This window comes from Nerophis lumbriciformis, linkage group LG19 (genome assembly GCF_033978685.3).
Source record: "Nerophis lumbriciformis linkage group LG19, RoL_Nlum_v2.1, whole genome shotgun sequence".
NCBI lineage: Eukaryota > Metazoa > Chordata > Actinopteri > Syngnathiformes > Syngnathidae > Nerophis > Nerophis lumbriciformis.
The window spans coordinates 37,880,916-37,896,289 of NC_084566.2; the positions used below are offsets into that span (position 1 = coordinate 37,880,916).

Sequence of the window (15,374 nt, forward strand, 5' to 3'; positions counted from 1 at the left end):
CTAGGGAGGTGTTTAGGGCACGTCCAACCGGTAGGAGGCCACGGGGAAGACCCAGGACACGTTGGGAAGACTATGTCTCCCGGCTGGCCTGGGAACGCCTCGGGATCTCTCGGGAGGAGCTGGACGAAGTGGCTGGGGAGAGGGAAGTCTGGGCTTCCCTGCTTAGGCTGCTGCCCCCGTGACTCGACCTCGGATAAATGGAGGAAGATGGATGGATGGATTAATGGATGGATGAACATATTGCGATGTGTGTTTAAATACCTGAGTTTGTCAATCAAACTGGAGGTAGGAGACCTGTTTGAAGCTGACTCTCCATTACGTGGAATGAAAATGGCAATCTTAGGCGGTAATTTAATCAAGATAGTATATGGAAACGGGGGCAAACTTTAACCGGAAAAGAACAACAATCCAATGAAATGTGAATGTACAACAACAGTGGTACTTTTGTATTTTGTACATGCTTGAATTTTAAACAATGTTCGTGAAACACAATTTGTGGTCATTTTGTTGTCCCCCGCAGCCACATCTTCTGGGAGTGTTTGACAACGTGAACGAGGTTGAGTTCGACATCAAAGAGTACGACAAGATTATTGCTGTTATTTCCCAGGAGGGAGAGAAACTGATGGTGCGTCATGGAGTTGATAACAAATGGTTGTCAAAGGAGTTATTTCTCCAGATGATATTAATGTAAGGAATTAACATGTGGCATAGGACCCTGAAGTGTGTGTTTGTGCTTCTAGCTGGACAAACCGGTCATGGCTCAGGGTGCAGTGGAGCTCTGGCTTGGGAAGTTGCTGGTGGAGCAGCAGTCTTCTCTCCACACTGTCATTAAAGCTGCTGAGGACATGATCAATGATGAGGAGTTTGAGCTTATACCTTTTCTCGACAAGTTCCAAGCCCAGGTATAATAGTTTGGACCTAATGTTATGGCCATTTAGCTTACCGTATTTTTCGGAGTACCGTATTTTCCGCACCATAAGGCGCCCTGGGTTATAAGCCGCGCCTTCAATGAACGGCATATTTCAAAACTTTGTCCACCCATAAGCCGCCCCGTGTTGTAAGCCGCATCTAACTGCGCTAAAGGAATGTCAAAAAAACAGTCATGGAATCGTATATCAACATGGACGGAGCTGCTGAAAAAAGCCACCTGGCCTCTTCGCGTAAACTTAAACTTACCTTAACCACTCGCTCATCTTTTCTTCATCCATCCCTTCGAGTTAGCTTTTATGATGACGCCGGCTGGAAAGGTCTCTTTTGGCAAGGTCTTCCTTTTGAATATCACCATGGGTGGAAGTTTCTGGCCATTAGCATGGCAAGCTAGAACCACAGTGAAGGATGACTTCTCATTCCCTGTGGTGCGAATATTCACCGTACGTGCTCCCGTTGTATCCACAGTGCGGTTCACAGGAATATCAGTTGCTGTGAAATAGTAATCCGTGTGCGGATGGAGAGATTGCGTCTTTTCATGAACCGGATCCCTGTCACTTGGTAGGAGCCATTTTGTGGTCTTTACAGATGTAAACACACAAAGGAAATGAAACGTACGGTATATCCGCGCGCTTTTTCTTCTTCTACGCGGGTGGGTGGTTGCTTACAGTAGAAGAAGAAGCGCTTCCTGTTCTATGGGGGCGGGTGCTTACCTTGGCGGTTGCTTGCGTAGAAGAAGAAGCGCTTCCTGTTCTACCGGGAAAAAAGATGGCGGCTGTTTACCGAAGTTGCGAGACCGAAACTTTATGAAAATGAATCTTAATATTTATCCATATATAAAGCGCACCGGGTTATAAGGCGCACTGTCAGCTTTTGAGAAAATTTGTGGTTTTTAGGTGCGCCTTATAGTGCGGAAAATACGGTATAAGTCGTACCGGAGTATAAGTCGCACCTGCTGAAAATGCATAACAAAGAAGGAAAAAAAACATAAGTCGCATTTTTTGGGGAAATGTATTTGATAAAAGCCAACAGCAAGAATAGACATTTGAAAGGCAATTTTAAATAAATCAAGAATAGTGAACAACAGGCTGAATAAGTGTACGTTATATGAGGCATAAATAACCAACTGGTATGTTAACGTAACATATTATGGTAAGAGTCATTCAAATAACTATAACATATAGAACATGCTATACGTTTACCAAACAATCTGTCACTCCTAATCGCTAAATCCCATGAAATCTTATACGTCTAGTCCAGGGGTCGGCAACCTTTAACAGTCAAAGAGCCATTTTGACCAGTTTCACAAATTAAAGATAACAATGGGAGCCACAAAAATTTTTTGAAATTTAAAATGAAATAACACTGCATAAAAAGTATATATTTTTTTGCTTTGTGCTATATATAAACCACTGAAACTAGGGGTCTCAGACACGCTGCCCATACCTTTTAATATGGAACTTGAATGCTGGTGCGACACGCAGGTTTTATATGAATGGCGCTTGTCAGCGTCATGCGTGCCGTGATGGTACAGCAATTAACACCCACTACAATCAGCGTGCCCGATCAGCCACACGTTGTATGGGGCTTCAGCTTGCACACGTAGGTGACAGCAAGGCATACTTGGTCAACAACCACACAGGTTACACTGACGGTGGCGGTATAAAAAAAAAACAACTTTAACACTCTTACTAATAATGCGCCACACTGTGAACCCACACCAAACAAGAATGACAAACACATTTCGGGAGAACATCTGCACCGTAACACAACATAAACACAACAGGACAAATACCCAGAATCCCATGCAGCCCTAACGCTTCCGGGCTACATTATACACCCCCGCTACCAAACCCCGCCCACCTCAACCGACGCACACAGGTGGGGGGGGGTAGGGTTGATGTGTGAGGGAGCAGGGTTGGGGTGGGGGCGGGGTTTGGTGGTAGCAGGGGTGTATAATGTAACCCGGAAGAGTCAGGGCTGCATGGGATTCTGGGTATTTATTCTGTTGTGTTTATGTTGTGCAGATGTTCTCCCGAAATGTGTTTGTCATTCTTGTTTGGTTTTGGTTCAAAGTGTGGTGCATTATTAGTAAGAGTGTTAAAGTTGTTTTATATGACCACCGTCAGTGTAACCTGTGTGGCTGTTGACAAAGTATGCCTTGCTGTCACGTATGTGTGCAAGCAGAAGATGCATACTGCATAACAAGGGGTTGGACTGGCTTGCTGTTAATACAGATTTTAGAGGGCACCAAATGCTATACCATCATGGCACGCCCTTATTATAACTTTAAGGGTGAAAATCGGAGATTATTATTCCCGGGAGTTTTCTGCGAGAGGCATTGAAATCCGGGAGTCTCCCGGGAAAATCGAAGGGTCGGCAAGTAAGCTGCTGAGCCGCATCAGAGTGATCAAAGAGCCGCATGCGGCTCCGTAGCCGCGGGTTGCCGACCCCTGGTCGAGTCTCTTACATGAATGAGCTAAATAATATTATTTGATATTTTACGGTAATGTGTTAATAATTTCACACATAAGTCGCTCCTGTGCAGAGGTGGGTAGAGTAGCCAGAAATTGTACTCAAGTAAGAGTACTGTTACTTTAGAGATTTATTACTCAAGTAAAAGTAAGGAGTAGTCACCCAAATATTTACTTGAGTAAAAGTAAAAAGTATGTTGTGAAAAAACTACTCAAGTACTGAGTAACTGATGAGTAACATACACACTCATATCATACATATATATATATATATACATACATATATATATATATATATATATATATATATATATATATATATATATATATATACATACATACATACATATACATTGATATATACAGTATATAATTTATAAGTATTTATTTTGCTGTTTTTGTTTACATGTTAAAGGTGTTTTAATGAATATACATGCATGTTTAACATATAGATTCCTTTCTTTAATGAAGACTAGAATATAAGTTGGTGTATTACCTGATTCTGATGACTTGCGTTGATTGTAATCAGACAGTAGTGATGATAACGTCCACGTTTTCAAATGGAGGAGAAGAAAAGTTCCTCCTTTCTGTCTAATACCACATGAAAGCGGTGGGTTTTTGGCATCCTATTTGTCCAGCTTCCATATTCGTTTTTATACACTTTACAAGAAATATATTGGTGTCAAACTCCGTAGCTTGCTAGCTTGTTTGCGCTGGCTTTCGGAGACTCTTGTTTTGAAAGCGCAGGCGCGATGGCGCGGCACTTTTATTGTGAAGACAGGAACGTCCTCATGTGCGGTCAGTATTGAGGCTTTTGACGCTACGGTTGAAATAAAACAAGTATCTTTTTTCCTTCACACTTTTGATTGATTGATTGGAACTTTTATTAGTAGATTGCACAGTACAGTACACATTCCGTACAATTGACCACTAAATGGTAACACCCCAATAAGTTTTTCAACTTGTTTAAGTCAGGTCATGTGACCGCCTGGCTCTGTTTGATTGGTCCAACGTCACCAGTGACTGCATCTGATTGGTGGAACGAAGTGAAACGTCACCAGTAAGGCAGGCACTTTGAAGGTCTGTCTGACAGACCAAAACAAACAAAGCGTGCATTAACAGATCGATAAAAATTAGTAGCGAGTAGCGAGCTGAATGTAGATAAAAGTAGCGGAGTAAAAGTAGCGTTCCTTCTCTATAAATATACTTAAGTAAAAGTAAAAGTATGTTGCATTAAAACTACTCTTAGAAGTACAATTTATCCCAAAAGTTACTCAAGTAGATGTAACGGAGTAAATGTAGCGCGTTACTACCCACCTCTGCTCCTGAGTATAAGTCGCACCCCCGGCCAAACTATGAAAAAAAACTGCGACTTATAGTCCGAAAATTACGTTATATGTTTACCTTTTATTGACGCGTCCCCGCCTACTTCCTGCCTTAGGTGGGCCTGCTGGGAATTCAAATGCTCTGGACAAGGGATTCAGAGGAGGCCCTGGAGAATGCTGAATTTAGCAAGGAGGTCATGGTGTTCACCAAGAAGAAGATGCTAAATCTCCTGAGGACTCTCATCAAGCAAACCACCTACGATTTGACCAAGTTTGACAGGGTCAAGTACGAGACCCTCGTCACCATCCACGTGCACCAGAGCGACATCTTTGAAGAACTGGTAGGGCTCATTCCGTCTGCTTTTTAATAACACGCTGACGGCGGTGTTCTGCTTTTCTCCTTAGGTGGCAAAGTCGGTGAAATCCACCAGTGACTTTGAATGGTTAAAGCAGAGCAGGTTTTACTACAATGATGGTATAGACAAAATCATTGTGTCCATCACCAACGTTGACTTCGTTTATCAGAACGAGTTCCTGGGCTGTACTGACCGCTTGGTCATCACCCCGCTCACTGACAGGCAAGACACTCACTGACCACAACATCAGGGACACCTGCAAAGCTTTAGAAATAGGGATGGCCATTGTTTATATTTTAACCTCTATCAGCACTTTGTGTACTTAGAAAATAAAATACAATAGAATAGGCTTTTATTGTCCTTGCAAATTAGATCAGAGCCAGATGGGGTAGAAAAAAACAAAAAAAGGAAGACTGAGGGGGAAATTGCAGGGATAGGAAGTGGATAAGACGGAGAGACAACAAAAACAACAACAGAACAACATCAGCAAATACGATATGCATAAATATGATACGAAAAATGGTTTCAAAGAGCCAGTTAGTGAATAGATAGTAATATCAATCAATGTTTATTTATATAGCCCTAAATCACAAGTGTCTCAAAGGGCTGCACAAGCCACAACGACATCCTCGGTACAGAGCCCACATAAGGGCAAGGAAAAACTCACCCCAGTGGGACGTCGATGTGAATGACTATGAGAAACCTTGGAGAGGACCGCATATGTGGGTAACCCCCCCCCCCTCTAGGGGAGACCGAATGCAATGGATGTCGAGTGGGTCTGACATAATATTGTGAGAGTCCAGTCCATAGTGGATCCAACATAATAGTAAGAGTCCAGTCCATAGTGGGGCCAGCAGGACACCACTATGTTCACAGAAATGACTGTGAACATTATTGCACCATAAATGGAACAATTAAAAACATCAATATAAATATCTATTGATAGTGAAGAAGAAGAATAATTACCTCATTTGTTTCAAATGCAACAATACATGTAATGAAAACTTGAATTACAAAAGAAAGCAGATAAATACATACCTGCCAACTACTCCGGTTTTCCCGTAATTCGTACGGTTTTCATCAACCTATTCCGGGTTACGGTTGCAGTGATAAAAAATACGGTTTTTCATTAATTAAAAAAAAAAAAAGGGTGAAAACTACGCGAATTGCACCTTGTGCAGACAAGATTTTTCGATCGGACACGGAGGAATTAGCGATGTAAAAGACCACGTTGGGACAAAAAAACACAAGTCTAATGCCGTTGCTAGCGATACAAGTGGAAAACTTTCAACGTTTTTCGTCGCCCAAACAGATTCTTTGGATGTGATAAATGCCGAAGTTTTATTTACGTAGGCAATAATTGAGCATGGATTTCCAATCGCACTGGCTGATCACATGGGACAGTTAAATGTTTGTAATGCAACCTTTAAAAATCATTACGCGGTGATCGCGGTCCCAAAAATAAACTTTTCTTGCATGATAATGTCCAGAAAAATTCGCTTTATATTACTATAGAGTCCTTTTAACGAATGAGTTTGATGGTTTATCACAAACCTTAAATGAAAGAAGTCCTTTGTTCTCCTGCACCATGCATGCGCTTTGGCCTTGCTTCGTGTTTGGTGCGCAATCCTGTCGGCTGTATTTCACAGCACGACATACTGTTAAAAGTGTTTATACTATTTATGCTTTCAAGTCCAAGTTGAAGAAATCTTGTTAAATGTTGACAGCATAACTACCAAAATACAGAAGTATGTCCTTAATATTTTTGCAGTGCTATTTCTGTTGAAAAGTTCAAATGATTACATTAGAGATGTGATGTGCCACTTTTCAAGTGTCTGATGGCTTAAATTAATTTTCATTAATTTTTCATATTTTGAATTCTTTTGAAAGGCTTACAAAAAAACTACATTTGAATTGTAATTCCATGCTATTGACAGGACTATTAATTTTAATGAAGTTAGCTTACCATGTTTACAGTATGATAATTGTGATAGAAATGTGAATTTTAGGCACAGAATATTTTATACAATTGAACAAGGCAGTAGATTATACAAGCTTGGACAGAAAGTTAATAATGACACCAATTTTTTTTTTAATGGAATTGTTTAGTACTGTTTTACCATTTGTTTACTGTAAAAAGTGTTTATACTTTCAATTAACAAATTGAAGTCTTGTGAAAGGTTGACAGGATAACTGGCATTAACTGTCAAAATAATTTCAAACTATTGAAGTTAGCTTACAGAATAAACATGTCAATCAACCCATATGATTTTTGCTGTAATATTTTTGTTTTGAAAAGTCACTGTGACTGATAGAAAAGTGATGGTTTTAGCAACATTTTAACCTGTCTAAATGCAATCAATCATTTTGCGTCGGGGGGCCCTGAACCCCCCACCAGGACTTTGTCCTGGACCTACCGGGGCCTGCAGCCCTTGGACCCTGGCTACTAGGTTTTTCTGATTTAAAAAGTTGGCAGGTATGTAAATAGAGGAGGAGAAAGAGAAGTGAACTATATTAACCTTGTAAATTGTTATAGTAAAAATAGGTTAAGCTTTGTCAGTGTGCTGTGTTTTGCCCAGTTTTCCCTGAGGGGAACAATATTAATACAAAATCCAAAACCAGTGAAGTTGGCACGTTGTGTAATTCGTAAATAAAAAACAGAATACAATGATTTGCAAATCCTTCTCAACTTATATTCAATTGAATAGACTGCAAAGACAAGATATTTAACGTTTGAACTGAGAAACATATATATTTTTGCAAATATACATTAACTTAGAATTTAATGGCAGCAACACATTGCAAAAAAGTTGGCACAGGGGCATTTTTACCACTGTGTTACATGGCCTTTCCTTTTAACAACACTCAGTAAATGTTTGGGAACTGAGGAGACACATTTTTGAAGCTTTTCAGTTGGAAAAGGCATCAAAACTATGAATGAACATATGTGGTTATGTACTTAACAAAAAAATGTGAAATAACTGAAAACATTTTTTATGTTCTAGTTTCTTAAAAATAGCCACCCTTTACTGCTTTGCACACTCTTGGCATTCTCTCGATGAGCTTCAAGAGGTAGTCACCTGAAATGGTTTTAACTTCACAAGTGTCATGGTTTTGATGCCTTCAGTGACAATCTACAATGTAAATCCATCCATCCATTTTCTACCGCTTGTCCCCTTTGGGATCGCGGGGGGTGCTGGAGCCTATCTCAGCTCCATTCAGAAAAGACTACATTTATCCTAGGTCCCCTTTAAGCATATTCGGTTAAAATTATTTGTGTGATGAATATGCGTTTATACATTTTAATGCAATATGTTTTTGTGATTATTTGCCTGCGTTAACGTGCCCAATGTTGACAGTCCCAGTCTTTACAAACATCATTTTGTTGCTAAGTATTATTGTGCTATACACTATGCACAGGTGCTACATTACACTGTCCCAGGCCCTGGGCATGAGCATGGGAGGAGCCCCCGCTGGGCCAGCCGGTACTGGAAAGACCGAAACCACGAAGGACATGGGTCGCTGCCTGGGGAAGTACGTGGTGGTCTTCAACTGCTCTGACCAAATGGACTTCAGGGGACTTGGCAGGATTTACAAAGGTGTTTTAAAGTATTGTTTTGATTTTTGTGGCACATTGTTGTTCGGTGTGTCCCAATAATTTCCCTACCGATACGATTCGAATGTTGGAGCCTTAACTATTGTTATTAATCTGATACAATATCAACAGGAATCATACACACTTGTATTATTTTGTATAGTAGAATGTGAGAAAAGGTTTGATCAAGTGAAATTAGCCAGAAAACAATGGTAGGTATGAAAAGTACTAATATATTTATTATTAACAGTCTGGAATGGACGTATGCAGTCTTTAAATGGAAGTGGAGTGGTATTTAGATTTTTAGTGACACAATAATTCTTGACGTTAACTTCATGACGCAGTAAGTTGAATGATGTGGACGTGTTTGTTAATGGATACCATACTTGCCAACCCTCCCGGATTTTCCGGGAGACTCCCGAAATTCAGCGCCTCTCCCGAAAACCTCCCGGGACAAATTTTCTCCCGAAATTCAGGCGGAGCTGGAGGCCACGCCCTCTCCAGCTCCATGTGGACCTGAGTGACGTGTTGACAGCCTGTTCACAACATTGCTGTAAACAGCAATGTTGTGACACTTTTAAACAGGACAATACTGCCATCTACTGTACATGCATATGTGACCCACCCATAATGTGTCACATTTTTGTGTTGATTTATTTATTTTATTTTGTGGTTTGAATTTGTTTTTGGAGCTGTCATTCCACATTTATCAGTATTCACATTGGTCAGTAGGGGGCAGTAGGGCGTTTCTTCCCAATTGAATGCTATCACCTGCAGACCGGAAGTGTCTTGTCATTCTGATGAGAGCGACCAGTCTGTGAACAATTGAAACGTCCTGTGTGCTTTTTCCTCCTGTATAACAGGTTAGTTTTGGTGAATCAACTCACTGAATAATATCCATGTGATCTTTATAAGTTTAAGTACACATTCTGATGGTGGAGCCTAACTCTAAAGTGTTTGTGAGTTGTAGTTTGTATTTGTGAATGAATCCAGTGCACAGCTGCAGTAATCAATACAAAAAGGCGACGTGAGTGCGCAATGTTTATATAGGAACTTCTGATCCTAATTCAGACTCCCAAATTAGAGCTCCCGTTTTCTTATTGATTTTATAATGTATATTTGTATAATGTGTGTGTTCTGAAATAGTGACAGAGAATAGAACAAGGATGGCCAATTCAACCCTTAACTCAACAATGAGTAGATGAGTGTTGTGTGTGTATATGTGTAAATAAATGAACACTGAAATTCAAGTATTTCTTTATATATATATATATATATATATATGTAATAAAAAAAAAAAATATATATATATATAGCTAGAATTCACTGAAAGTCAAGTATTTTATATATATATATATATATATATATATATATATATATATATATATATATATATATATATATATATATATATATATAATTATATATATATATATATATATATATATATATCTTAACCACGCCCCCAACCACGCCCCACCTCTCACCTCCCGAAATCGGAGGTCTCAAGGTTGGCAAGTATGATGGATACTTTCTAAAGTATTCTGCAGTGGAGACTTTGTATGTGAACTATGATTATTTGATACTTTATATTTCCAAACGTTCTATTTTAGACTGCAATATTGTTCAATTAAGGAAACTTATTACGCATGTCTAGCATGTGCGCTATTGTGTGCTTAGCTGTTGTGTTACTGTAAGCTCCGAGTAGCCTAGAGCCTACCATGTTTACTTTTTGTAAATAAATTGACTAAAGCACAATAAATTACCAACTTTGTGCGCTTATTGGAAGACATTTAGATGTTAACTGGTTGTTCTGCTTTGCAGAAGTAGACACGTTGCAGGGCTGCTTGTATCGCAGCTTATATCGGAAATGTTAAATGCAAGCTGATATTATGTGAGACTTGTTTTTTTGCGGATATCGCTCGGGACCATACTTGCCAACCTTGAGAACTCCGATTTCGGGCGGTGGGGGGAGGGGGTGGGTGTGGGCGTGGTCGGGGTGGGACTGGGGCGTGGTTGGGGGCGTGGCTAAAAGGGGAGTAGTATATTTACAGCTAGAATTCACCAAGTCAAGTATTTCATTCATATATATATATATATATATATATATATATATATATATATATATATATATATATATATATATATATATATATATATATATATATATGTGTGGGAAAAAAATCACAAGACTATTTCATCTCTACAGGCCTGTTTCATGAGGGGGGGTACCCTCAATCGTCAGGAGATTTTAATGGGAGCATTCGCATACCATGGTTTATATAGGGCACAGAGTGGGTGGGTACAGGCTGGCCTAGGGGCATGGTGATTGGCTCATGTGTTACCTAGGAGGTGTTTCCGTCTATGGCGGCATGTTGTTACAATTTCGCTGCGCTTGTTGAGGGATGACAGGTCTGGACGGTAAATAATAAACAGTTTCTCTTTCAAGCATAGGTTGCATCTTTTATTACCACTATTGTAAGGTGTGCTGGATGCAAGAATTTGCCATGTTATTGAATATTCAACATTATTGTCTTTGAGGTCCCAAATGTGTTTGCTGAGTTCTGTGGTATTTCGCAGGTTTTTGTTCCTGAAAGAAGCCTTGTGATTGTTCCATCTGGTTTTGAATTCACCCTCGGTTAATCCTACATATGTGTCGGATGTGTTAATGTCCTTGCGTATTACCTTAGATTGGTAGACAACTGATGTTTGTAAACACCCCCCGTTGAGGGGGCAATCAGGTTTCTTTCGACAGTTACATGCTTTGTTGGTTTTGGAGTCGCTCTGACTGGGGGTCGACGGCTCATTTGCAATTGTTTTGTTGTGGTTTGAGATGATTTGTCGTATATTGTTCATGCAGCTGTAGCTCAATTTAATGTTGTTCTTGTTGAATACTTTTCTTAGGTTGTTGTCTTTGGGAAAGTGTTTGTCAATCAGATTGAGGAATTTGTGTCCAATGTTCGTTGAGACGTTTTTGCTGTATGGGGGGTTGTACCAGATGATGTCGTTTCGTTTTCTGTTCTTTTTTGGCTGGTTTCCTGGCATGGGTTCATAGGTGAGGGTGAAATTGTATCCGCTTTCATCAAGGGCTTTTTGGTACGGGGGGGTTGCTTGGTCAGCAACCACCCACCCACCACCACGAAAAGAATACCTACCGGAATCAATAAAAGGCTATCGATGCTGTCATCTAGCAAAGCTGAATTTGACCAAGCAACCCCCCCGTACCAAAAAGCCCTTGATGAAAGCGGATACAATTTCACCCTCACCTATGAACCCACGCCAGGAAACCAGCCAAAAAAGAACAGAAAACGAAACGACATCATCTGGTACAACCCCCCATACAGCAAAAACGTCTCAACGAACATTGGACACAAATTCCTCAATCTGATTGACAAACACTTTCCCAAAGACAACAACCTAAGAAAAGTATTCAACAAGAACAACATTAAATTGAGCTACAGCTGCATGAACAATATACGACAAATCATCTCAAACCACAACAAAACAATTGCAAATGAGCCGTCGACCCCCAGTCAGAGCGACTCCAAAACCAACAAAGCATGTAACTGTCGAAAGAAACCTGATTGCCCCCTCAACGGGGGGTGTTTACAAACATCAGTTGTCTACCAATCTAAGGTAATACGCAAGGACATTAACACATCCGACACATATGTAGGATTAACCGAGGGTGAATTCAAAACCAGATGGAACAATCACAAGGCTTCTTTCAGGAACAAAAACCTGCAAAATACCACAGAACTCAGCAAACACATTTGGGACCTCAAAGACAATAATGTTGAATATTCAATAACATGGCAAATTCTTGCATCCAGCACACCTTACAATAGTGGTAATAAAAGATGCAACCTATGCTTGAAAGAGAAACTGTTTATTATTCACCGTCCAGACCTGTCATCCCTCAACAAGCGCAGCGAAATTGTAACAACATGCCGCCATAGACGGAAACACCTCCTAGGTAACACATGAGCCAATCACCACGCCCCTAGGCCAGCCTGTACCCACCCACTCTGGGCCCTATATAAACCATGGTATGCGAATGCTCCCATTAAAATCTCCTGACGATTGAGGGTACCCCCCCTCATGAAACAGGCCTGTAGAGATGAAATAGTCTTGTGATTTTTTTCCCACACATACATATATTGCGCTCTACTACGGTATCGAGCACTATTTTTTGGATAACCTATATTATGACATATATATATATATATATATATATATATATATATAATAATACTTGAATTTCAGTGTTCATTTATTTACACATATATACACACATAACACTCATCTACTCATTGTTGAGTTAAGGGTTGAATTGTCCATGCTTGTTCTATTCTCTGTCACTATTTTTCGAACCATGCTGAACACCCTTTTCTCTGATGATGCATTGATGTGTGGCACGCACAAATATGCTTTCATCAAATGCACTAGATGGCAGTATTGTCCTGTTTAAGAGTGTCACAACATTGCTGTTTACGGCAGACGAACTGCTTTACGGTATACAAAAAAGTGACTGCTGTTGTTGTGTGTTGTTGCCACGCTGGGAGGGCGTTAATGAAACTGCCTAACAATAAACCCACATAAGAAACCAAGAACTCGCCCTCCATCATTCTATAGTTATAACGTGATTGGGCAGGTACGCTTTTTTATATTGTGGAGGACCTGACTCCGCCTGAATTTCGGTAGATTTTCGGGAGAAAATTTGTCCCGGGAGGTTTTCGGGAGAGGCGCTGAATTTCGGGAGTCTCCCGGAAAATCCGGGAGGGTTGGCAAGTATGCTCGGGACATTCAAAATTGTGTGTTTTTGTTCCCTCAGGTCTTGCACAGTCTGGCTCGTGGGGCTGCTTTGACGAATTCAACAGAATCGACTTACCAGTGTTATCTGTGGCCGCTCAGCAAATTTATATTGTGCTGGTTGCTCGAAAGACGCACAAAACTTCTTTTATATTCACGGACGGTGACCTTGTGGACCTGAATCCAGAGTTTGGCCTTTTCATCACCATGGTAAGACATGTAATAAGTAGAAATAAACATGTCCAAAGCATGTGTGTCATTCCTTTGCCTAGAACCCTGGTTATGCCGGTCGTCAGGAACTTCCTGAGAACTTGAAAGTGCAGTTCAGGACGGTGTCCATGATGGTGCCAGACAGACAGGTAATTTGTATCATCTATAATGAAATGCAGCCTCCTATTTTCCCTATTTGCAATGATGACCTTTTTCTGTTGCTGTCAGATCATCATGAGGGTCAAGCTGGCCAGTTGTGGTTTTAACGAGAATGTTCTCTTGGCCCAGAAGTTCTACGTGCTTTATAAACTGTGTGAAGAGCAGCTCACAAAACAGGTAAAACCACACTTTGTGAGGTTTCATTAGCTGGCTTTTACAGGCAGTGTGGACCGGACTTCAATAATCTGTCCCAGGTTTAGATGTTTGTGGGCATTGTTGTCTATGTCAGTGTTTTTCAACCACTGTGCCGTGAGATATTCTGGTGTGCCGTCTGAGATTATGCAGTTCCACCTAATTGGGTTAAAAATATTTTATGCAAACCAGTAATTATAATCCGCAAATATTGTGCCGTTGTTGAGTGTCGGTGCCGTCTAGAGCTCGGCAGAGTAACCGTGTAATACTCTTCCATATCAGTAGGTGGCAGCAGGTAGCTAATTGCTTTTTAGATGTCGGGAACATGGTTTGTTGTCGTGATCACAATATGCAGAGGACAGCGGGCAGAGGTGGGTAGAGTAGCCAGAAATTGTACTCAAGTAAGAGTACTGTTACTTTAGAGATTTATTACTCAAGTAAAAGTAAGGAGTAGTCACCCAAATATTTACTTGAGTAAAAGTAAAAAGTATGTTGTGAAAAAACTACTAGAGTAACCTGTTCGTTTAATGATGACGGCGACAAATAATGCACAAAAACATAAAAATAGCAATGAGCAAATTCAGAGCCAGGAATAACTCTTAAGCAACTAAAACAATAATATATATTAAATAATAATACATTAACATAAAATTAAGGCAAATTGAGCCACAATAACTTAACAGCACCATAGGCTCAGTAGGCAGAGATTACAAAGGAAAATAACAAGTTAGCCTTTACACAAACCATAAACTGATAGGTGTGGGCTGCACCTGGGAACACTGTGCACTTTGATTGGTGTTTCTATGCATGTGTGTGTGTCTGCAGTGCATTAATAAATGTCCCCACACGATGTACATTTGACAGTGATTCATAGCAGGGAAGCTAACATCAGCCTACGGTGACAGCCAAAATATCTACTAACGTTACTTACCGCGATGTGCTTCCTCAAATTTGACGTTGAGTTCATGTAAACTTAAGCTTGTTGTTTGCCACTGAAACTTTATGTGCAGTTAATCATGTGACCGCCTGGCTCTGTTTGATTGGTGAAACGGGCTCAAACGTCACCAGTGACTGCATTTGATTGGTGAAACACAGGCATGCGATAGATCCTACTTTGAAGGTCTGTCTGACAAACCAAAACAAACAAAGTGTGCATTAACAGATGGATAAAAATCAGTAGCGAGTAGCGAGCTGAATGTAGATAAATGGAGCGCAGTAAAAGTAGCGTTTCTTTTCTATAAATATACTTAAGTAAAAGTAAAAGTATGTTGCATTAAAACTACTCTTAGTTCAATTTATCTCAAAAGTTACTCAAGTAGATGTA

General features: G+C 40.2%; 1 protein-coding gene across 2 annotated transcripts in view; it reads left to right on the plus strand.

The window, feature by feature from the left end:
• The window catches only part of LOC133618461 (dynein axonemal heavy chain 8-like), a 245,622-nt gene that overhangs the window by 94,892 nt on the left and 135,356 nt on the right, over window positions 1-15,374 (plus strand). For both annotated transcript variants that reach the window (XM_061978829.2, XM_061978830.2), the window contains 8 exons: window positions 521-625; window positions 741-902; window positions 4,843-5,067; window positions 5,132-5,304; window positions 8,503-8,681; window positions 13,512-13,699; window positions 13,762-13,848; window positions 13,928-14,035. In XM_061978829.2, the coding sequence (XP_061834813.1) occupies window positions 521-625; window positions 741-902; window positions 4,843-5,067; window positions 5,132-5,304; window positions 8,503-8,681; window positions 13,512-13,699; window positions 13,762-13,848; window positions 13,928-14,035 (1,227 nt within the window). The remainder of the gene's footprint in view (window positions 1-520; window positions 626-740; window positions 903-4,842; window positions 5,068-5,131; window positions 5,305-8,502; window positions 8,682-13,511; window positions 13,700-13,761; window positions 13,849-13,927; window positions 14,036-15,374) is intronic.